The following is a 22,886-nucleotide window of genomic DNA, read 5'->3' as shown; positions in this document are numbered from 1 at the left end:
TCAAATATTTGTTTGAAGAGGTTGACTCTTCGGCAACACTTTCCTGGCTGGCAGTCAGGATTCTACCTTCTGTCAAATTAGGACAGTGTTAACTTCCACATAAGGGATTTCTGATTCCACAAGGTAAGCAACAGGACCTTAAGTGGTTTTCAATGATGTCAGTGCAACAGTACTGGGGACTTGTACCACCTCGGTAGCCAAAAGGAACACAGATACAGGAACCCTGTTTGAGAACATCTGCCCTTTAATTTGCATTTAAAATCAGTTTCTTTAAATACTTTAGTTACAAGTTCTGAATAGTGAAGACAGAGTAGTAGATGCTGCAGGCACTCAGTATTGGCTCCCACCCCTTCCCCCCTCCCCCACCCCCAGGCCTCACTTCTTGGTTCAAGATACAAAAGGGCACTCTCTACTGGCCCTGGTGTCAAATGTCAGCAGCCTCAGGCCTGGATGCGGTTGGATACAAAGCCATGAATCCCAGTAGCTTTCATTCGCATTTAACCATGCTCCAAGGAATTCCAATGATTGTGCCCAGATCCAAGGGCAACACACCTTAGAAATGACCTCATCCATTTCACTACTATGTACTAACACCCTCAGGGTGGTTTCCTACCCCAGTCCATGTCCTCCAGATCTGTGTCCTGCAGAGGAAGAGACAAGGCCCCACTATAACGCAGGAAGGAATAAGAACTGCCTCCTCAGCCCACGTGCTTACAGCAACTTAATTGAAAAGCTCAAGTCAATCTGAGTCAGTTTAGAGGAGACCTCCCCTCCCTAGTCTCTACCAGGCTCCGGCCCTTCCTCGGGACCACGCTCGGTCCCACTGCCATGATGTGCTAGAATCTGCTCTAAGTAAGAACAAGGTGCTAGAATGAGGCCCAGCAACCAGGAAAGGGTTTGGAAAGGGTTGCTACAGCCCCAGCTGTGTGAGATTGTGCCAAGACGAGTCTTCCTGGTGTAAGCCTACGATGGAGAGTGTCGGCCCGGGCTCTCCTATGGTGATTACAACACGTGACCTCAGGGGACCTCTGCCCTCTCCTCCCACTCACACACCCAGATCCCCTGGCCTGTGCTTCCTGGAAGAGGTAGAAGAGGCATCTTGAAGTCAATGACAACGGAGAATGAAGGTGCCACTGAAGAAGCAAAGCAGCACCTCTTTGCCTGTGTTCAATCCCTCCACACAAGTGGAATCAAGGGAGAATGTGCACAGCCAGGACAGAGGCTGCTCTGAGCTTGGGAGGCACAGCATCCTCCTAAACATCTCTGCAGAACAAACTTTCAAAAGATAGGAACTTAATAACATGGTCCCCGGGGGTTTCTCTATAGTATACCAGCACTAGGGAGAAGCAAAATCATCTCTGCGGAGGGTTGATGGAAGAAAGGCAGGAATATGGATGAGCATCCATTAAGGCTCTCTCTCTCAAGCCTAAGGAATTAAGATATTCGAGGGTATGAGACAGGTGCAGAGAGGGAGAGAGCCTGGCAGGAACACCAAGAAAAGACCTGTGACTGCTGGTTACATAGTGCTCTGCTTCCTTGCTTGAGGCCAACAGCATGTGCCTGCCTGTCACCAGGCTAACCCGGGACCCATGACGGGACAGGGAGAAGACTGATTTTCAGTTCCTGCATGATCAATTTATAGGGTGTGTGGGTTCCTCCTAAAGATCCAGGAGGAGGACTCTGGGATCCTCTACTGCTGCCTTGATTTTGCGGAGGAAAGTCACAGCCTCTCTGCCGTCAATCAGCCGGTGGTCGTAGGTCAGTGCCACATACATCATGGGCCGCACCTCCACCTACAGAGAGGAAAGGTCAAGAGGTTTGTCCCCAGCAAGCCACAGCCAGCCTTGCTGAAGGAAGAGATTTAGCACGGCCCATAAGAAAGTTCCTATTTCCAGAGCCTTTCCTATTGACGTTGCCTCTGCATATTTACAGTATTTTCAAAGACCAGGCCTTACCCTCAGTGCAAAGCTTCCCCACTCAGAAACAAAGTTTGCCAAGAAAACTCCTCTCACAACTGTCTTTTATTTTTTAAAAACATACTCTGCCCTCTAATGCATCTGCTGCCTACGAGAAAAGTCTTCCCTTCAGTTCTGGCTGCCTGTACTTGCTTCTCTGGCGTTAGAATTAAAAAAAAAAAAAAAAAAAAAAATTAAGCTGGGGTCTACAAATTCTGGAATTGTATGTGTAGTTGGGTGTGTGGGCATTTTCCAGGAAGATCTACGGATTTTGGTTTCACACAGGAGTCAGTAACCCAAAAAGATTCTAAACACAGGAGTTCCCAGAAAGCTTTTGATATCAACGTATCTTCTAAGGGCCAGCTCAAGCCCCTTTAATACTTAATTCTCTGAACTCCTGGGAAACTTCCAAGCTTTATCATACAACTTGCCAGCTCGTAGACTGACATGCATAAATGTCATCTGTTTCCCAGGGCCAAGGGACCATGTCTCCAACTATATCCCCCACTCCATAGAAGCAAACAAGCCTTCTCAGCTCAGTGGTTCTCAAACTTGAATATGCATCGGGATCATCTGCACTTCTTCTTTAAGTCTGGGATGGGGTCTAAGAATATGCATCTCTAACAAGGTCCCAGCTGATGTTGATCCAGACCACAATTTGATAATCAGTGCCTTAGCTATTAGAAACTAAGAAATGGAACTTAGGCCTAGAATTATAATGTTTTGCAATTAGCATTTAGTTGGATTTCCCCTTCATCCAGACCTAGCCTCTAGGACCTTAGAAGTGAGTTCCTACCTTGCCTCCTACAGCCACTGGCCTGTCAAAGATGCCATGCATCCCCAGGATGGCAGACTGAGGGGGGTTGATAATGGGTGTTCCAAAGAGCGAGCCAAAAACGCCTCCATTGCTAATGGTGAAGGTACCGCCATCCATATCTTCAATGGCAAGTTCATTCTTTCGGGCCTAAAAACAGATTTCGTCATTGAAGTATTAAGTCAACCCAGCTTCCTTCATCTAAAGTCAGTCCATAATCCCAGCACTTTGGGAGGCTGAGGCAGGAGAACTGCTTGAGGCCAGTTCAAGGTCAACCTGGGCAACACAGTGAGACCCCACCTCTACAAAAAACTTTATTAGCTAGGCATGGTGGTGCACACCTGTAGTCCCAGCTACTCAGGAAGCTGGGGCAGGAGAATCGCTTGAGCCCAGGAGTGCAAGGCTGCAGTAAGCTATGACTCTACCACTCTACTCCAGCCTGGGCAACACAGCGAGACCCTGCCTCTAAAAACAAAAAAGCAAAGGAAGTCCAGAAAGCTTGTATCATGAGATTGATGGCACAAGCGCCAGCCTCCGTGTGACAGTTGTCGGGCTGAGGTGTCTATGACCAGGGCTCCACCAGAGAAAAGGCACAACTTCATAGAGCTGAAGACTTCAAAGAAGATCTTTTCTAGCAGGTCTCATCTGATGAGATTTCAGTTACCAGAGCGCGGTGAACTCCACCAGATAGATAAAATACTTAGCTCTCATGGGCCACTGCTTTTCTCAGGGGCTATGCACTTGATGTTCCATGAGCACTGCTCGCTGGCGAGCCCAGCCTTCCGAAGGCTCTTTTCCCTCGCCTGCTCAGCAGCTTGTATACATCTTTCTACTTTACCTTCTCTCCCAGTTCAGTGATGGTCCGTTCAATATCTGCATAATTCATAGCTTCCACATTCCTGATGACTGGAACCACCAGACCCTGAAGAGGGTGAAGAGCTGTTTTCAGTTGCAAATTAACATTACCTTTTATAGTTACAACTCCCTTGATTCAACCAGTGGTATCCCCTCCCTAGAATACCTTCATTACTCAATGTGATTAACAGAAAGTCTTAAGATAAAAGAATGTGGCATGGTTTAAAAGAAAAAAAGTTACTAACTCCTTCCTAAAAACACAGAATTAAAGAAATGATTTCTCTTGTGTGATCTCCTTCTTCACACAGATAAGGTGAGGGTCTCAGACCAGCGTTCCCCATCTCCTGCCCCAACATACCCGTGGGGTGGCCACTGCAACACTGATGTCAATATAATCCCTATACACCACCTCTTTGGTTGTATCGTCAATCACTATGAGAGAGAAAATACATGTTACACACAACTCCCCAGGCAGGCCAAGGCTAATGAGGTAATATCTGCATTAACAGAGTCAAAATCTGCAGAGCTTGATACAGTGTGGGCGGACCAACCACCATGAACACCATTGCATTATGCAAGGCAGCTGGCATTCCACTTACTCCATCCCAACCAAGCATAGTATCTCCCAAGTCCCCTGACTGCGCCTGGGCAGAGGAGCATCCATTTCTTTGGCAGCCCTAAGAAGGGCTCAACACACTGGCTTACATAGGATAGGTATGCACTAAATTCTCGTTAAGTAGCTCTATTCAAGCTCTGCCTTTGCAGAGAATGACTAACGTTAACAAATGTTCCAAAAAAGGGCAAATTCGGAAAGGAAAAGGGGTACAGAGATGCTACACATTCTCTGCTTCCGACTCTCAACAAGAGTAAGAGGGGAGATCCAAGAGTAAGCGGGGTGATCTGGCTTTGAAATATGCTACCTTGAGAGATGGCAAACCAGCATCTGAAAATGTACACCTAGCACTAATGGGAAAATAAAGGCTTGGGAATCATTTCCACAGAAAGTCCATGTTGTATTGTTAGATAAGACATCCGGAGGAAGCATGTAACGTGAAAAAAGAGGCCATGAGAACTTTTGAGAGCCGCCTACATGTGTGGGCAAGCAGAAGGGGGCCACTGAAAAAGACAGTCAGTCAGGGAGGCATAAGAAGAATGGGAAAAACAAGAAGAGGTATACATATGGGCAAAACAAAGTTGGCCTTCTACCTCCTTAGAGCACACTATTCAACAGGAGGGACTAGGGCTTCTGCTTCTAGACCTTTAGGGCCCCTGATATTGCTGAGGATGGCAAAAGTATCACTGCCCCCTCTCCAATCTCCCAAGGAACACAGAAGTGTGTCAATAGGAAAGCAAAGTGCTTGTTAGGTCCACACTGCAATGACATAGATGAGTAAAAAGGAAAGAAAATGAGCACCAAGTCCATCAAAGAGAGGCCAAGCCCAAGCTCCCAGTGAGGCCCATCGACCTGAGATCGAAGGTCAGCCAGGAGCCTACACCAAGTGTGGAAGTCAGGCCCCAAGGTAACAGGGCCTGTGGAGCTGGGGAAGGGGAGGAAGCCAGAACACGAGCTTCCACCTTGATAGGAGACAGCCTGGAGAACTGGGCTATCCCAGAACTGCTTGCTGCCTGAGCAGCTGCCAAGCAGTACACTGGGAAGAGAAACTGTTCTGCCCAGCTGGTGGGGAGAAAGTAATCATGATGCTGCTTCAAGGAAGTGAACCAAGAAATCCCTGGGGAAGATACCCATATTTCTACAGGTAGCAAATAAAAAGCCTTGGTCTGTTGATCCTCTGCATGTGGGAGCAGGTCTGTGCTCATACACCTACCTTCCAGGACCTCTCTGATTCTGGCCACAAGCAACTCACCTGCATTTACAACAGGCTGTTCCTGCAAGGCAAAGGCTGAGGCCTTCACAAATGCTGACATGAAGCCTAGTTTGAGGTTATGTTTCTTCAAAAAAGCCTCTTTGTGCCGAGCCCTCATCTCCTGGATGTTACTGTGAAAACATTACAAAACAAACTGACCACAAAGCCTGTATTTTGACTTTCACACAGGTTTCTCACTCCATATACACAATCAGGTGAGAGCTTTTCCCTCACTCTGGACCATTACCTTAGTTCAAGTTTTGAAATAGTCTACCTGAGGTTAACACAGTAACTCTGTTCTTTTACAAAGAAATATAAAGGAATCAGGCCCAATCTGTCTTTAACGTGGGTTAAGCTCTTTACAGCACTCCTTCATGGTCTAGAAGTCAGATTTCAGTGACACATCATATGAACAAGAGATCACACAGCACACCAACATCCTTCCCCTGAATAACTGAGCTATCCATCTTGAAAAAAAAATTGTTTTAAAGTATAAACAAAATCTATAAAATAAGCAATATTCTTATTTATTGTTAGAATACAAAAAAAAAAAAAACCCACTAAATCTGAGTATAACTCCCATGTGATACTCCTCGTATCTCTTGATTAGTGGAGACTAAAATAAACACTTCACAGGTACACGAGGCTCCATGTGGGAAAAAGCAGTCATGACTATGCACGGAAGGGTATAACCCAGTGTTCTTTCAGACTCATAGAAAGTCATATTCATTCTTCATCTTTCCAGAGTTAGCAGTTCCATCCACTTTTTCTTTCAAACAGGCACTAACACCTACTACATGTGAGGGTCAGGGCCAGGCACCAAGATACAAAGCTAATTAAGACATAGCTCTTGCCCTTAAGATTAGTTTAATGGCTGTGATTTCTTGGTATTCAGAAGAGTGGCCACCTGTGGTTGAGGCTGCTCCCCTTCAGATGAAGCAGCAAGTCTTCTGAAAAGCCTTTACAACATGAATAGCCTTTATTCTCTTGGGACTGGTTTTTTTCAAAGACACATTGCAGAGTTAGTGGGAAATGGCTTTCCCATCACTTTGCTGCAGAAACCTCAGTATTTATCGGAATGCAATAATGCAGTTCTACGATGAAAATTGAATTTAATTTTATCTCAGGGCCAAATGCTCGGTTCTCCCTTTCTCCCTCTAATGGCCTAATTAGACATCAGCATGAAAGGTAAGATGTGGTACAATTTTAACAGCCCCCTTCAAATCTTTTGTTTTTGAAAAAGGAAGTTTTTCCAAGGGGGACTGATTGGGTTTAAAATGCTTGTTTTCCTGATTCTAACCTTATTTAGTGCTAGGATTACCACCCTAAAGACATTACTGGTTCCCAAGACACAAGAGCTGCAGAAGAGGGAAAGAGATGTGATAAACATCTCTGCTCTCAAACCTGCCCAAATGTTATTGTCTGGTCATTAAGTAGTTTCTATTTCAGAGCTCTGCCCTTGGAGGCAAAGGCTGGGACAATAGGGAAAGGGAGAAGGTCTCAGAAAGGTCCCTTATGGGTTAGCTGATCAGCACAAGACCCAAAGGGCACTCGATCTAAACCAAATTAGGCTGCAGCAAGACTGCAAGCCATTGTTAAGTGACACCTTGATTAGCTGCTGAAAGGAGATCCAGCTATTATACTTACTTTCCAATCAAAGCTGTTGGGCCAACTGCATCTTTCAGGGACACAAATATTTACATGTTTTGTCTTAAGAAATTGGGTAGAATTTCAAAGTCCAATTCAATTTGTGTACAATTTGGCCCTAATGCACTGAAATATAAGCTGCAGCCTTTGTGATTCATTAGTCAAGGTCCTTCCCCTACATCCTATGAACAAGAGAGAAATCTTTGGCTTGAATGTCATCCAGTCTCTTCAGAAAGTTTCCCAATAGAATGGATGACATCCAGTAAAACAGGTCACAGAGCCCTACTCTAAACAATAGCACAGCACACTATCAAGAAAACATCCCTTCTCCCTATTTTTCAAAGCCTTTCCAAAGAAAAGCAAATTTCTCTAATGAAAAGTAGATACGCAGACTAAACCCTCAGGACAAAAAGAAACAAAGAGATGACCTGAGACTTGATTTGCTTCCTGACTTAAATATAAACTCCTACCCTGGCATTCAAAACATTCTGAAATAAGGATCCAACCTTCTTTACCATTCTTTGCCATACATAATCCTCACAACAGAAATGATTTTTGACAATTTCTCAAATGTGTCTTCTACTTTCCCATCTCATGGTCTACACTGTTAACATCGTCTGGAATGACCTTTCTCCACAAGGGTGACAAAATGCTAGCCATTCTTGAAGACCTGTTTAAAAATTCTTGTCTGGCCAGGCATGGTGGTTCATGCCTATAATTCCAGTGGGAGACCAAGGCAGGAGGATGGCCTGACCCTAGAAGTTCAGGAGACCAGCCTGGGCAACATAGCAAGACCTTGTCTCTACAAAAACTAAAAAAATTGGCCAAGCCTGGTGGCACACGCCTGTGTTCCCAGTGGTCCCAGTCATTTGGGAGGCTGAGGCAGGAGGATCACTTGAGCCTCCCAAGTAGCTGAGACTATAGGTCCACACCACCGTACCTGATTTTACTTTATTTTTTTTTTGAGATAGAGTCTCATTCTGTTGCCCAGGCTGGAGTGCAGTGGCACAATCTCTGCCACTGCAACCTCCTCCTGGGTTCAAGCAATTCTCGTGCCTCAGCCTTCCCATTAGCTGGGATTATAGGCACGCGCCACCATGCCTGGGTAATTTCTGTATTTTTACTAGAGGCAGAGTTTCACCATGTTGGCCAGACTGGTCTCGAACTCCTGGCCTGGCCTCATGTGATCCAACCACCTCAGCCTCCCAAAGTGTTGGGATTACAAGTGTGAGCCACTGCACCCAGCCCTCACTTGGCTAATTTTAAAATTTTATGTAGAGACAGTCTTGCTATGTTGCCCAGGGTGGTTTCCAACTCCTAAGCTCAAGCGATCCTCCTTCCTTGTCCTCCCAAAGCTCTGGGATTACAGGCACGAGCCATGGCGCCCAGTCTATAACCCCACTGAATTCCACAGTACAGTACTCTGTACACAGCACACACTCAAAACATGTTTGTCAAATTTCTCTTCCTGACAGTGCTGATACCTGAACACATCAAAATCTTGAAGAAAACAGGTGAGTCAACAATTAGCTCACTACAGAAATGGGCATACCCAGTCAATTAGTACCTTTGGTTAACATTCTAAGGTTAGTTAAAAACACAACTTGTTTTCCATTTCACTATCAAAGCTGGGTAAAATGAAAGACAAGCCTAGCCTATCTTTGCCTTTTCATCTACCCGATTCTGAATCACTTAGGAAAACATGTAAGGAGCAACCCCTGTGTAAAAGAAGTAGGGTGTGGTGCCCAGGCTCTCGGCATGCTGTCAAGGCTTCTCCATCCCGAGTGGGAGACCTTTGCATAAACCACGTTGGCCTGGTTGTCCCATCTCTGTTTGGCAACCTGACACTAGTCAGAGTGTACAACTATGACTACTCTCATTTATCAGAAATCACAAGATTCAGGTTTAAAAGTCTAAAATGCTAAGTTGTTAGGTTTTTCTTGAGACAGGGTGTCTCAGTCTGTCACCCAGGCTGGGGTGCAGTGACATGATCTCAGCTCACTGTACCCTCAACCTCCTGGGCTCAAACGATCCTCCCATCTCAGCCCCCCAAGTAGCTGGGGCTACAGGTGTGCACCACCACACTTGGCTAATTTTTGTATTTTTTGTCGAGGTGGGGTTTCACCTTGTTACCCAGCTGGTCTTGAACTCCTGGACTCAAGCAATCTGCCTGCCTCGGCCTCCCAAAGTGCCAGGATTATAGATGTGAACCACTACACCTAGCCAAGGCTAAGGTTAAGGTCATAGAGAAGGCAGGCATAGTATCAGGAAAGCCAATTAGAGAAGAAGCCAGTGGGTCGCTCTGTGAAAGTTAACAATAAACAGGCCGGGCGCAGTGGCTCACGACTGTAATCCCAGCACTTTGGGAGGCTGAGGCGGGTGGATCACGAGGTTAGGAGATCGAGACCATCCTGGCTAACATGGTGAAACCCCATCTCTACTAAAAAAATACAAAAAATTGGCCGGGCGTGGTGGCAGGCGCCTGTAGTCCCAGCTACTCAGGAGGCTGAGGCAGGCGTGAACCCAGACAATGGCGTGAACCTGGGAGGTGGAGCTTGCAGTGAGACGAGATCGCCCCACTGCACTCTAGCCTGGGAGACAGTGAGACTCCGTCTCAAAAAACAAAACAACAACCAAAAAAACAATAAAGCAAAGAAATACCTCTTCCCTGACAAGTTAAATTTTAGAATCAGCACTAGATAAGGAGATAAGGACAGGGGCAAGTTCCAGTGTTCTCTAAGAAAAAAGGGCCTAGGGGATAACAGGGGCTAGAGACACTACCTCATGTCAATCTCATTAAAAGTTGTCAGCATTGCACATGTATTCTGGGCCTCCTTCAGACGCTGAGCAATGCGCTGCCGCATCCTGTTCATTTTCTCCTGAAAGCGAGAGTGGAACAAGCATTGACAATCTGATCTGTCTGGGTCAAGCATTCCCCGTGTAGTCAGAAAGAACATGGCCTGCCACGAGTGGATGGCCAAGGGCTATAGTACCTAAGTAAAACAAGAGCTCCAGGTTTCCCTTTCCTGTAGTGGCCCTTTCTCCTCCAAGCAAAAACATGCAAACACAGGCCAAAACTACTCACTCAGATGTGCCTGAAGCTTGACCAAGAATGAAGGCTCAGAAACGGTGATTTAAAAACCAAAACCAATTTATGAAAGAATGTAGTGTAGTCTAGCCAACATAAGAATCATAAGAAAAAGGGCACTTTCTATTGCTAAAGACTTGCATGACAATAGCTATTTGTGGAACAGAACCTCATAAGCAACAAACTTTTGAGGCTATCATATTTTTAGGAAGTATTCTCAGGCAGAGGAACCACACTCTTGACCATACTTCCTTGAGGTTTTATGTCTGCACCTGACAGCTATTGCTACTGAGTATTATCCCTTAGCTACAGCTAAGTATCCCGGAAGTATAGGAATAGAGCTCACTAAACCACCTCTCTGAAGTGTGTGACATCGTGGGAGGAAGGGGGTGAGTTACTAAGCTACCATCCCCTACAAATATTTAACTTACCCAAGGCTTTCACTGAGCATAATATAGCAGGAAAGCCACTGAACAAGTGTTCAGAAGACCTCGGGTTCTAGTTCTATCATTTGATGGTGATGTGACTATGAAGAAGTTATATTCTAAACTCCCTTCGTCAAGGTTGAGGGAATGAGCTGCCAGCCATTCAAAGGTAGGCACCACCACACCCATACTCCACTAATCTCAACACTGCCCCCTGCCTCTTTCCTGGAAGTGGTCCGCAGAGGCTTACCCGATGTTCTGAACGCAGACCTTTGCCAGCTCCTGGCTCAGCTAGTGGTGGGGCAGCAGTGGGTTTCACTGCAGACACTGAAAATGAAGAGAGGATAAAGTGGCATCAGACAAAGAAAGAAACATCTACTGAGTTTGTGCCAGTGCTTTCATATGTCCTGTTACTCAACCTTCAAGATATTCTGAGGTGTATTAGTATCACTCCAACTTCACAGATGAATAATCTGTTCAGATAAATTAAGTGACTAGCCTAAAGACACACAGCTAGTAACAGAAAGCTGAGATGCAAAACAGAACTTCGGATACAAAGTCGAGAATTCTTTCTACAAGGCAGTCAACCTGGCCTGTTCAGAACCATGATTAGTCTTAGAGTTTACCCTGAGGCAACATATTAGACGAGATGTTCCCCCACATGACACGTGGGAGTTGGAAGCCTACCAGGTTTGCTAGAAGGAGGTTGTGAGGGTGAGGGCACTGGTGGCATCTGAGTGGGTATGGGTGCTGCAGGGGGAGGAACTGGCACTGCTGTAGGTTCTGCCTTTGGGGCTGCAGCAGCAGGAGCTTCGGCCGGTTTGGCCTTAGCAGGAGCAGCTGAAAAACAAGAAAAGTAGATGCCACTGGCACTATCTGAAATGGAAAGCAACCAAATCACAGCTACTAAGCCAAATTTAGTGGCAAAAACTCTAGCTCCAATCAAGTAACAAATGTCTACTGGGTATTGGCAATATGCAAGGCACTATGAGACACACACACAATGACATAAGGCACTATTCTCTATTCCTCAGGGTCCCTGAATGTCCATCAGATAACTGGCTCAATTTAGCTCCCTCCTCGATTTCACAGGTTTCTACTGAATAAATTCAGCAAGTACTTTCAAAGCACCTACCAAGCCCAAGAAAATGTAAACTTCCAAGAGAAAAAAAAAAGTCTAGGCAATTTAAAATATTGAAATGCATACATAAACGTATTTCTAATTACTGATACTCTCCATCCTCTATTCTAACATTATATATGCAAGAATACTACTAAAAAATAGGCTGGGTGCAGTTGCTCATGTCTGTAATCCCAGCACTTTGGGAGGCCAAGGCAGACGGATCACGAGGTCAACAGATCAAAACCATCCTGGCCAACATGGTGAAACCCTGTCCCTACTAATACAAAAATTAGCTGTGCGTGGTGGCACGCACCTGTAGTCCCAGCTACTCAGCAGGCTGAGGCAAGAGAATCACTTGAACTCTGGAGGCAGAGGTTGCAGTGAGTCAAGATCAGGCCACTGCACTCCTGCCTGGGCAACAGAGCAAGACTCCATCTCAAAAAAAATAAATAAATAAAAAAAAAAAAAAAAAAAAATTCATCGAGGGCTGACTTAGGCTTAAAAAAGCGCTTCATCCAGGATGACTCATAAATCACTGAGGTGGCCAAGTAATAATCTCACAACTTTAAATGAAATGTTTGTTTCTATTTTTCACCCATCTGGACATTACATCCAGGGTTAGTGCTAAGACAAACTTCTGCAACAGGAGGACTACCCTTATTTCCTAGCCTTCTACCATACATGTTTTCTACTCCGAGCTTCTGGTCTTGCCTGATTAACCTCAATCATGTGGTCGATCTGCATTATTAGTGTAACAATGAAAAAGAAATAGACATTTGTGACTCGTTGGTCTACGAGTATGATTCTCGCTTAGGAAAAAGAAACAGACATTTTAGTGGTTATAAAATTTCACTAAGAGTCAGATAAACAGTTATTAATCTCTAACCCTATCAGGTCTAGTACAAATTATTTTGTTTCTCATTTCTTCCCAAAAGAAATACCAACCCTTCCTAGAGATATGAGAGAATAGATGTGATAAGAAACAACACTGAATTCCCCATAATAGACAACGAGCATTTCCTTTGAGCATTACGTCAGCGCTCAGAAAGTTCTGAAGCATTTCAGATTTTGGATTTTCAGTTGTGGAGCATTTTAGATTTTGGATTTTCAGTTGTGGAGCATTTCAGATTTTGGATTTTCAGTTTTGGAGCATTTCAGATTTTGGATTTTCAGTTTTGGACCATTTCAGATTTTGGATTTTCAGTTTTGGAGCATTTCAGATTTTGAATTTTCAGATTAGGTATGCTCAATCTGTGTATCTATAAGAAAAGGTTCAGTTTCTCAGCTCCTGGTAAGAAACACCCATGGAAAGAACAGAGTATGAGGTTTATTTTTTTAAAAATAAACTTTTCTTCTAGAATTTGACATTTAAAGTTCACACTATATATAAATTTACCCCTTATTCCCTCAACTAAGGGCAGCTGGAATGACAGAGTCTTTGACATATCAGGGAATTAGCATATTATGCTCAGTCCCAATCCCAAGAGGGAACACTGGAGACCTTGAGCACCAGGAGAACTTCTTTACCACCAGTTTTCCTGAGTGTGAAAAGCGGAGTGCCTCCTTCGACTTTTCCCCCATCAGGTACCAAAAGAGCTTCAATCACGCCATTTGCTGGTGATGGAACCTGCACAGATGTCTGGAAGAGAAAGACAGATGGAGGAAGTCCAAATGTTTATCCAGCATTAGAAAATTAGCTGTATAGAATCTCCAACGAAGCCGGGCACGGTGGTTCTTGCCTGTAGTCCCTGTACACTGGGAGGCCAAGGCAGGTGGATCACTTAAGGTCAGGAGTTCAAGACCAGCCTGGCCAACATGGTGAAACCCTATCTCTACTAAAAACTACAAAAATGTAATCCCAGCTACTTGGGAGGCTGAGGCAGGAAAATCGCTTGAACCTGGCAGGTGAAGCCAGTATCGCACCATTATACTCCAGCCTGGGTGACAGAGCGAAACGCCGTCTCAAAACAACAACAACAACAAAAACCTCCAATGAGTCACAAAAGTGGTAACACAATATATAAGGCCCTGCACACAAACACCTAAGGCCACAATTTCAGAGCAAGGGTGATGACAAGTCAACGCTACTGTGAAGATTCACTCTTTCTGTCCTTTCTCAGAAACATTCAGGCAATATTCAGTTAATAGGTTTCCAAGTGATACAGGAAAAACTGGAAACAGCTTACTTACCCTCCTCACCCCATCACCACACACTACAAGACTAAAGCTACTAAATGAAGTACATAGTACACACACAGCAAACAATTTAAAGTTAAATGCAGGTCAGGTGCGGTGGCTCACGCCTGTAAACCCAACACTTTGGGAGGCAGAGGCAGGCAGATCACCTGAGGTCAGGAGTTTGAGACCAGCCTGGCGAAACCCTGTCTCTATAAGAAGTACAAAAATTAGCTGGGTGTGGTGGCATGCGCCTATAATCCCAGCTACTAGGGAGGCTGAGGCAGGAGAATCGCTTGAACCCGGGAGGTGGAGGTTGCAGTGAGCTGAAATCAGGCCACTGCACTCCAGTCTGGGCAACAGAGCAAGACTCTGTCTCAAAAAAAAAAAGGAAGTTAAATGTAAAAAGTTTTTTTTTAAATTGAACAAATCCAATAATTTTACAACTGAGGTTAGAGCTAGTTAAAAATTATCTCTAAACAACGGTTAAGTCCCTGTTTCATTAGGTTAACTAAGGGAAGTCCATGAAAAACTGGTAATATAAGATAAGCCTACCTTGTCAGTTTCAATCTCACAAACCACTTCATCTTCTGCAACGGTGTCTCCAACAGCTGAAAAGACAATCAAAGGCTACCTGTTAGCGGGGAGCCTCCAGTATGTTACAAGAACCCTTTCCTACAGGGCCAGCGGAAAGTACATATGTAAAGAAAAGGGCAGAGCTATAAATTCTACAACTATCCTTGGCGGAGGGGAGAATTTTAGAAAGCACTTAAACTTAAGAAGTGAGAGGAGCCAGGCACAGTGGCTCACGCCAACACTTTGTGGCAGGCCAAGGCGGGCAGATCACCTGAGGTCAGGAGTTTGAGACCAGCCTGACCAACATGGTGAAACCCCATCTCTACTAAAAATACAAAAAACTTGGCCATGCATGGTGGTGGGCACCTGTAATCCCAGCTACTCAGGAGGCTGAGGCAAGAGAATCACTTGAACCTGGGAGGTGGAGGCTGCAGTGAGCCGAGATCATACCACTGCACTCCAGGCTGGGAACAGAGTGAGACTCTGTCTCCAAAAAAACCAAAAAAAAAAAAAAAAAAAAACCCCAAAACAAAAAGAAAAACAAGAAGAGAGGAAACTAAATCTTACCTTTCTCCCACCTGACATCTCCCTCTGTGACAGATTCTGCAAATGCTGGGGTTTTGACTGTAACCAAGTCATCCTCTAGGAAAAATGCAAAAAAGAAAATCACAAGTAACTCATTTTTCATTATTTTTCTTTAATTAAACTCAATCAATTGTTGCTCTTCCCATAAAATTCCATTCCCAAGAAGGCCGGTACTTACTGGATACAGCTGTAGTTCTGAAGAAGCGAACACTGAAGACACTGTTGTTGTTAATGCTACAAAAGAAACACACGTTAACTCCTTTAGCAGGTGAACCACTCACACTTTAGTTAAGGCCCCATGGGTCACCTTTCCCTTAAACAGTGACTCCTGACCAGGGGTGTACATCAGTGTCACTTGGGGAGGAACCTTTTCAAAGTTCACATGTCTAGGCCTCTCCCCCAGGGATTCTGACTCAGCAGGTCTGGAGTAGAGCCTAATGACCCAGGTACCTTAGACGGTGAGCTCCCCAAGTACGCCCAGGCCCCTGTGTTGCAATGCAATGCCAGCTCTCACAAAACAGACTTACATTTGGTTCTTTAAAGAAAAAATAAGCACCTCGGTCGTTTGTAGACTGAAAGGACTTAGAATCTTGATTTGGTTTTTTGTTTTTTAAGAGACAGAGACTTGCTCTGTCACCCAGGCTGCAGTACAGTGGCATGATAATAGTTCACTGTAACCTCGAACTCCTGGACTTAAGGGATCCTCCCACCTCTGCCTCCCAAGTAACTGGGACTACAGGCACATGCCACCCAGCTAATTTTTTAAAATTACTCTTTGTAGACTACGGACTTCATTGCCCAGATGGGTCTCCAAGATCCTGCCCAAAGCGCTGGGATTACGAGAGTGAGTCACCATGTACAGCCAGGTCTCTTTCTTAACTAAATCCAGTATAGATATATGGCTTGCCCAGGGTACAAGCCATTGTGCAAGGTATAATGGAATTTCTGCCCTCAAGATAACAGATTCAGATCAGATAAGGCAGCAAGATTAACAAGACTAACTCGGAAGTAAAACAAGGTGTTATGCCAAAAAAAACAAAACAAAAACCCCAAAACAAAAAAACCACACACAAACTCCATATGGTATCTCCTACTCGGTTCTCTTGCTAGAAAGCAGCACATCAATACATTCTGGACTCATTCAAAATGAACCTCAAAGACCAAGGCATTTACAAATATGGCCTTTACAGTAATAACAGAAACTGGAGAATGAACTCACCCTGTATGCACAAAGCCATTAACAGTGGTTACCTCTGAGGGGTGAGAGATGTAGACATACACGGTATCTCTGGTTATGTGTTGCACACTTACACCATTTGGGAGAAAGATTTGGATTGATGGGGACTTTCACTTTTTACACTTCAGGATTGTTTGAATATTCTATAACAAGCATTTTTATAATAGAAAAGTAAAATAGATTTAAGTTGCCTTTAGGTATTTTTACTTTTATAACGTCAAAATAACTGTAAGGTCTATGTATAACCAAGAAAAAAATGAAGATATTTAAAAACTACAGAATACAAAATGTTCTTCATATAGTTTGTAACCATGTAAAGTACATGCCTACAGGCAAGAACTAACAGGCAACATGCAAGTGCAGAGACTGCTCTGCAAGTCATCCAGGAACCCAGAGCGGTGGCCACCACTACCAAGAGGCATTCGGGGGGGCTAGAGGACAAGGATAAAAAGGTCTTCTCATGGACACCCTTTTTACTTTTTGAATTTTTAACCATGTAAATATAATACTATTAAGTAAAAACATAAAACCAAAAATTGTTTTACAATAAAAGATTTCTTAAACAAAGTGGGTACCTTATTCACAGAAAAGGCACAACACACACAAAGATACTGGAATAGGGTGACATGATCAGGGGTGACCCCACACACAGTTTACTTTTTCCTCATTATTTACTTTCAAATATTTAGTGTATTTATGGTAGAGATTCATGATTGTCCCAATTTTCATTTAATTGCAGATGAGTAATACATTTTGAATACCTAAATAACTAGATGTTCACTGCAGGATATTATAAATAGCAAAAAGAATACTTACAATGGGATCATACCACACAGTAGAAAATGAAATCATTTTGTAACCTGCTTTTTCCCACTTTTCATAGTGTGAACATCTGAACGTGCTACAGTTTAGCCAATCCCTTGCTCTTTGCCATTTTGAGATAAATCTGGTTATACCAGTTCTTTAGTATAGATTCCTAGAGATGGAACTGCTAGACAAAAAGGTACACACTGGCCAGGCCATGGCTCACGCCTGTAATCCCAGCACTTTGGGAGGCTGAGGAGGGCGGATCACCTGATGTCAGGAGTTAGAGATCGGCCTGGCCAACATGGTGAAACCCCATCTCTAGTAAAAATACAAAAATTAGCCAGGTGTTGTGGCGTGCGCCTGTAATCCCAGCTACCCAGGAGGCTGAGGCAGGAGAATTGCTGGAATCCGAGAGGCAGAGGCTGCAGTGAGCCGAGATCGCGCCACTGCACTCCAGCCTGGGGATAGAGCAAGACTCCGTCTCAAAAAAAAAAAAAAAAAAAAAAAAAAAGGTACACACATTCAAAGACTTATAACTATCAAATTGCCCTCCAAAATAACACAGGAATTCATATTTCTAGTACTGAGTGCAACATTTACTCAATTTAAAAAAACCAGCCAGGCACCGCAGCTCACGCCTATATCCTCCGCTTTGGGAGGCTAAAGCAAGTGGATGGATTGCTTGAGCCCAGGAGTTTGACACCCAGCCCGGGTATCATGGCAAAACAATCCCACCTCTACAAAACATACAAAAATCAGCCGGGCATGGTGGCACGTGCCTGTAGTCTCAGCTACTCAGGAGGCTGAGGTGAAAGGATCTCTTGAGCCCAGGAGGCTGAGGATGCAGTGAGCCAAGATCAGGCTACTGCACTCCAGCCAAAGTGGCAGAGCAAGATCCTGTCTCAAAACAAACAACAACAACTCTCATTGTGATGTACAGTAAGCAGCTCCTCCGCTGACCCCTTCACTTTGAGGATTCTCCCTGTAGAGAAAGCAACCTGACAGCTGTTGAACAGGTAAGTAGGGAGCATTCTCTTAGCATCACCACGGAAACATTTGGAATGCAAAGCAGCATTTAAGCAACATTCATACGCAGAAGTTAATCTGAAACACACATGGGTGGCCTTTCTCCAAACTCTGCATTATGCAGCAACAGCATTCCCTCCAAACTAGTCAGTCCCAGGACTCAACCAGTTTTAAGCTTTTATTGTTTTTAAAAATGAGTAACTATGCTACTGAGAGGATACTATGCTACTGAGGTGCTCTCAATCTCCACAATAAATGTAACCTTGAGCCTTTCAGCTGCACTTACATCCAAATAGAGTATCTAGGAGCACCCTTCTATATCCCATAGAAAGAGGGTTCCAACTTAACTTTCATTACAATCTAAACACCTGTGGAGAGCGGGCACACTCCTAGTTCAACACCTGACATGGAGCTGATGCTCAAGGAACATCACATGGGAAAAGTGAACATCGAGGTTAGTCTAAGGACTTAACATAATCACCTCAATTTCTAGGTCTGGAGGCCAGTGAAGAATTCAGATGGTCAAATTTAGAACTTTATGTCTTAATAAATAACCCGTGGCCACATGTCTGTACTCCCCAATGATACTTACACAACCTTCCTGCTGTTAGGGTAACCTGGTCCCTGGCATAAGGAGACCCCTGCAAGAAACAAAATAACTCTTAACCAACAACGCTTATCTCACAAAGGATACATGCTGGGAATGGAAAAGAGGTCTGCTCACCCCCAACCCTGAGACAGAGCCGTTATATCAACGGCAACAGATATAATCTTTATCATAGAGTCCTGCTTCTCAAACTTTTCCAAAGTAGCCTTAGTGGCAGAGAGCAACTGGGTATGTGAGATTGAGTGGGAATGTGTTTGGCCGGGGAGGAAAGAGAAAAAATTTGATGGCACAGCCCAAAGTGATTATATAATCTCATTTTCCTTAAAAAGTCAGAACTTTTCATTATTCCTGTATGTTTTCATAATAAAATGTCTCTTGCCAAGTCTCCAAATACAACTGAAGCCTGAGAAAGACAGGGGATGGCTTATACTGTGACTATACATAACCCAATTTGAGAAGCGAGGAGGATATTTGGTCCGGGTTTGAAAAGCCTGGGTTGGAAATCTTATCACCCGAACCCTAGTGGTAAAGATTTGGCTACTTTAGGTTCAGGGTCTCCAGCTTGTCCTAGGGCTGAGAAAATCATGTCCCCATCTTTCAGTGTATTGACTTCCTATGCCATTCTGAAGTCTTCCGCCCTGGTCACTCTCAACAAGGTGAAAGCCCCTTTCTGCCCACCAGCTGCCCTTATCAGAGTCAACTGCATTTCCCCAACTGATGACTAGTAACTACAGCTGCCTCTTCTGAATTCTTTCTCATGTCTTTTTTCTTTCAGATTAACAATTCTTTCTGAACCATAGGCTCAAGAGACACCAAATGAGAGCTAGCTCTCTCTTATGCCCACCTCCTCACAAACATCCCAACACAGGTAAGCCAGTCACCTCTATGTCCAGCAGCCAATGACTATGCAGTGCAAATTCTAAGCATGGTATGTTCTTGAACTAGAATAGCTGGTGCCCCACATTGATTTTGGAAACCTGGAGTCTAATTCAGAGTTCATCCTACAGCACATTTCATTTGTACAGCGCTTTAGGGTTTATAAAAAGCTTTCCCATAATGACTTCACTTTGATTTTACAGTCTCACAACTCTCTGAAGTGGAACGACTATCTGCCATTATTCCCATTTCATATAAGCAGGGCTTCTGGAGGTTAAGTGACTAGCCCAAGGTGAATCCCTGAGTCCAAATGCAAATCCCCAAATGCAAGGTTCTTTCCATTGTCCTGCCCACCTATAAAGTGGAGAAAATGTTCACTGACATTGTTCAGGGTTCCCACTTGAAAAATACATTTGTTATTGAGAGTCCACTACAAGCTGACATTGTGCTAGGTGCCTTATGTTCTCATAACTCAGGATAAAGTCCACACACTTTACATGATCCTGTACCGTCCAGCCCACTCTATCTTTCCTGCCAGACAGGCTTCTTCCCATGTCTATCACTGGTCAAGTCCTTTCCTGTCTGAAAACCTTTGCACAAGCAATTCCCTTTGCCTGGAATACATTTTCTTGGCTCTTTTATATTCAGGTCTCAGTTAAATGTCACTTCTTCAGGGAAGCCTTTACTGACATTTCCAACCTTCCCAAGCTGGGCTACATCATTCCACCCTTTCATCAAACCCTTTATTCCTCTCTCGTAGTAACCACAATTTAATTATGCCCTTGTCGGAGCATAACTGTATACCTGCTCTCTCTCTCCAGCTAGCCCATAAAATCTCGAGGCTAGAGTCCATCTGTATCCCTGTTACCCAGAACAGTGGCTGGCATATAGTAAACACTCAATAAATGATCTGTTGAGTCTATGAGTAAATGAGAGCATGGTGGGTTAAGAGTTCAGGCTGGGTCAGGTAGACCTGGCTGGATCAACAGCTGGGTGTGTGACCATGGCCAAGGCTTTTAAGCTCTCTTGTCTTGGGTTATGCATTTGAAAAACAGAAAAAATACTTTTTACTGTTTTGTGATGATTAAAAAATTCACAGAAAGCAGTCATATAAATGCTTGGCACAAAGAAAGCCCACAAGATCAACTCATTCAACAAATACTTAGGCTAGGCATATAACAGAAAATAAGCTATGGATGACACTTTTTTTTTTTTTAACTAGTGGGATAAAATCTAAACTCCTTCAAGTCTCTATACCATCTTCTATCTCATGCCACTCTCTCCGTTAACCAAAATACTCTGGCCAAATCACCTTTTTTCCAGTTCTTAAGTTCTGCCAACCTCTTTTCTTCCTCAGGGTCTTTGTACATGCCATTCTCTTTCTCCTGGGCTTCACTGGGTTAGCTCCGTCACATCCTGCTGGCCATAACTTTTTTTTTTTTTTTTTTTTTTTAAGACAGAGTATCCTGTCGCCCAGGCTGGAGCGCAACGGTGCGATCTCGGTTCACTGCAAGCTCCGCCTCCCCGGGGTTCACACCATTCTTCTGCCTCAGCCTCCCGAGGAGCTGGGACTACAGGCGCCCACCACAATGCCCGGCTAATTTTTTGTATTTTTTAGTAGAGATGGGGTTTCACCGTGTAAGCCAAGATGTCTCGATCTCCTGACCTCGTGATCCGCCCGCCTCGGCCTCCCAGAGTGCTGGTACTACAGGCGTGAGCCACCGCGCCCGGCCATGGCCATAACTTTTAAGTTACCTCAGAAATTTCTGGGCTCTTCTGTCCACCCTCACATGTTTCCTTCTCAGCAGTTACAAAAATTTGCCTTTGTTCGCTTGTTTAGCAATTGACACTATCCAACTAGTCAAGGAGCTCCACGAGGGCAAGAACTGTACACTTCTGTATCCACTCCTGTATCCCTAGTGTCTAGCACATTGCCTGACACAGTAGAAACTCAACAACTACGAGCTAAATGAATAAACGATAGCTCATGATTATGTAGCACTGTGTCTCACTACTCTCTGAACCGAACTGTCTTTAGGTATTATGAGAAACACAGGCACCCCCGAGTTCCTCACATACTGCTCTGTCCAGGAGCAGAGCATTTTAGGTGACGGCAAGGGCAGAACTTACCAGGCAGGGAACGTCTCCCTAGAGGGCAGTTCCCCTGTTGAGAAAGAAGACATTATCGACGTCACCCAAGATGGAAAAAAAAAAAAAAAAAAAAACCACCCAGCTTTTTCTTCTAAGTACACGCTCAAAGCTGTACCAGTGGTGGTGACAGGTGAATCTCGTAACTCCAAAGGTGAATGTAACACACCGTGATGGCAGTCCCAATCAACACGCTGGGCCTGCCAAACTATCTCAACTTCCCAACGGGACTCACTAATACCCACTGATTTTAGCAGAGCAAGAGGAGACGGGCGCCGAATCCCGCCAGAGGACTCCGCCGCGCCTCCTCCCTAACTCTGAGTCGAGTAACTGGACGGGCGCGGCTCCCCAGCTCCAGCGCGGAGGGTGGGGTACAGCAAGAAACGTTTCCCGCGGGCTGCCTGAAGAAGGCAGGGGGCCACTGGGCTCCGCAAAACGGTCCCGAGGGCAACCACGGCCCCCGGCCGCCCAGCCCGCGCGGCCTCCGCGTCCCAGTGCCCTTGGTGCCCGGTCTGGCCGGCGCGCCGCGCCCCTGCCTTCCAGGCCTCCTGTCCGCCCGCCAACAGACTCCTCACCCGTCGAGGCCCCGGCTCGGCCAGACCGTACCTTCTGGAAAGCAGAGAGCGAGCGGCTGAATGCACGGGACACACAGCGGGACCGCGACAGCATCGCGGCGGCGGAGCCGAGGGCGGGCGGACACCGGATATAGGGCCCGGCAACAACCGGAAGTGGGGCGGGCCGCAGTACCCGCCGCCCGACGAGGGGTGTTCGGAGCGAACCACTGGCAGGGGGTGGGCGCACGGCTGCGCCCAGTCGCCGGCGCGGCAGCCCAGGAGTCCTGCTCTCTGGAGCAGGCAACTCTAAGGCGCTCTCGGGGCCCTCTGCATTGCCTGTCACCCTGAGCTGGTTCTCCTGAAGGTGTCTACGACTGTCCCGCCACCAGATTGCCCCCGCGGTCAGGGGAGTCCCCCTACCCTTCCACAGAACTGGCTCTGAGCTTGGCGCCCTTCTCTTTCGGGACCCAATGGCACCGCGCTGTTCCTCCGCTGTACCTTGGGAAGAGAGCGAAAGAGAGGC

The 22,886-nt window shown here is 45.2% G+C and overlaps 1 protein-coding gene across 3 annotated transcripts; it reads right to left on the bottom strand.

The window, feature by feature from the left end:
* Positions 1 to 224: 224 nt before the first annotated feature.
* On the bottom strand, positions 225 to 22,535 carry DLST (dihydrolipoamide S-succinyltransferase (E2 component of 2-oxo-glutarate complex)). Of its 3 annotated transcripts, XM_011981534.1 has the most exons (15): positions 22,416 to 22,535; positions 21,792 to 21,825; positions 18,771 to 18,819; positions 15,287 to 15,342; positions 15,091 to 15,165; positions 14,503 to 14,558; positions 13,300 to 13,411; positions 11,337 to 11,489; positions 10,900 to 10,976; positions 9,918 to 10,015; positions 5,490 to 5,620; positions 3,983 to 4,056; positions 3,608 to 3,691; positions 2,752 to 2,919; positions 225 to 1,793 (listed from the first exon to the last, which is right to left on the bottom strand). In XM_011981534.1, exons 1-15 carry the CDS (start codon positions 22,476 to 22,478, stop codon positions 1,659 to 1,661), a joined length of 1,365 nt encoding a protein of 454 aa, XP_011836924.1. In that variant the 5' UTR covers positions 22,479 to 22,535; the 3' UTR covers positions 225 to 1,658. The 3 variants fall into 3 exon arrangements, with proteins under 3 accessions (XP_011836924.1, XP_011836926.1, XP_011836925.1); XM_011981536.1 differs by lacking the exon at positions 18,771 to 18,819; XM_011981535.1 differs by lacking the exons at positions 14,503 to 14,558; positions 15,287 to 15,342; positions 21,792 to 21,825 and having other exon boundaries at positions 227 to 1,793; positions 22,416 to 22,517.
* Positions 22,536 to 22,886: the final 351 nt, after the last annotated feature.

Source organism: Mandrillus leucophaeus, unplaced genomic scaffold (assembly GCF_000951045.1).
Source record: "Mandrillus leucophaeus isolate KB7577 unplaced genomic scaffold, Mleu.le_1.0 Scaffold228, whole genome shotgun sequence".
Classification (NCBI taxonomy): Eukaryota; Metazoa; Chordata; class Mammalia; order Primates; family Cercopithecidae; genus Mandrillus; species Mandrillus leucophaeus.
Note: the sequence above shows the minus strand (reverse complement) of the source record. Positions and strands in the feature narration are given on the sequence as shown.

Excerpts from the sequence above, each read along its gene's own strand:
- DLST (XM_011981534.1), bottom strand. The coding sequence starts at position 22,478 with ATGCTGTCGCGGTCCCGCTGTGTGTCCCGTGCATTCAGCCGCTCGCTC. Across the intron at positions 11,490-13,299 it reads CACACTCAGGAAAACTGGTG|CTGCTCCTGCTAAGGCCAAA; the intron begins GTAAAGAAGTTC and ends CTTGTTTTTCAG. Across the intron at positions 10,977-11,336 it reads ACCTCCTTCTAGCAAACCTG|TGTCTGCAGTGAAACCCACT; the intron begins GTAGGCTTCCAA and ends CTTCATTTTCAG.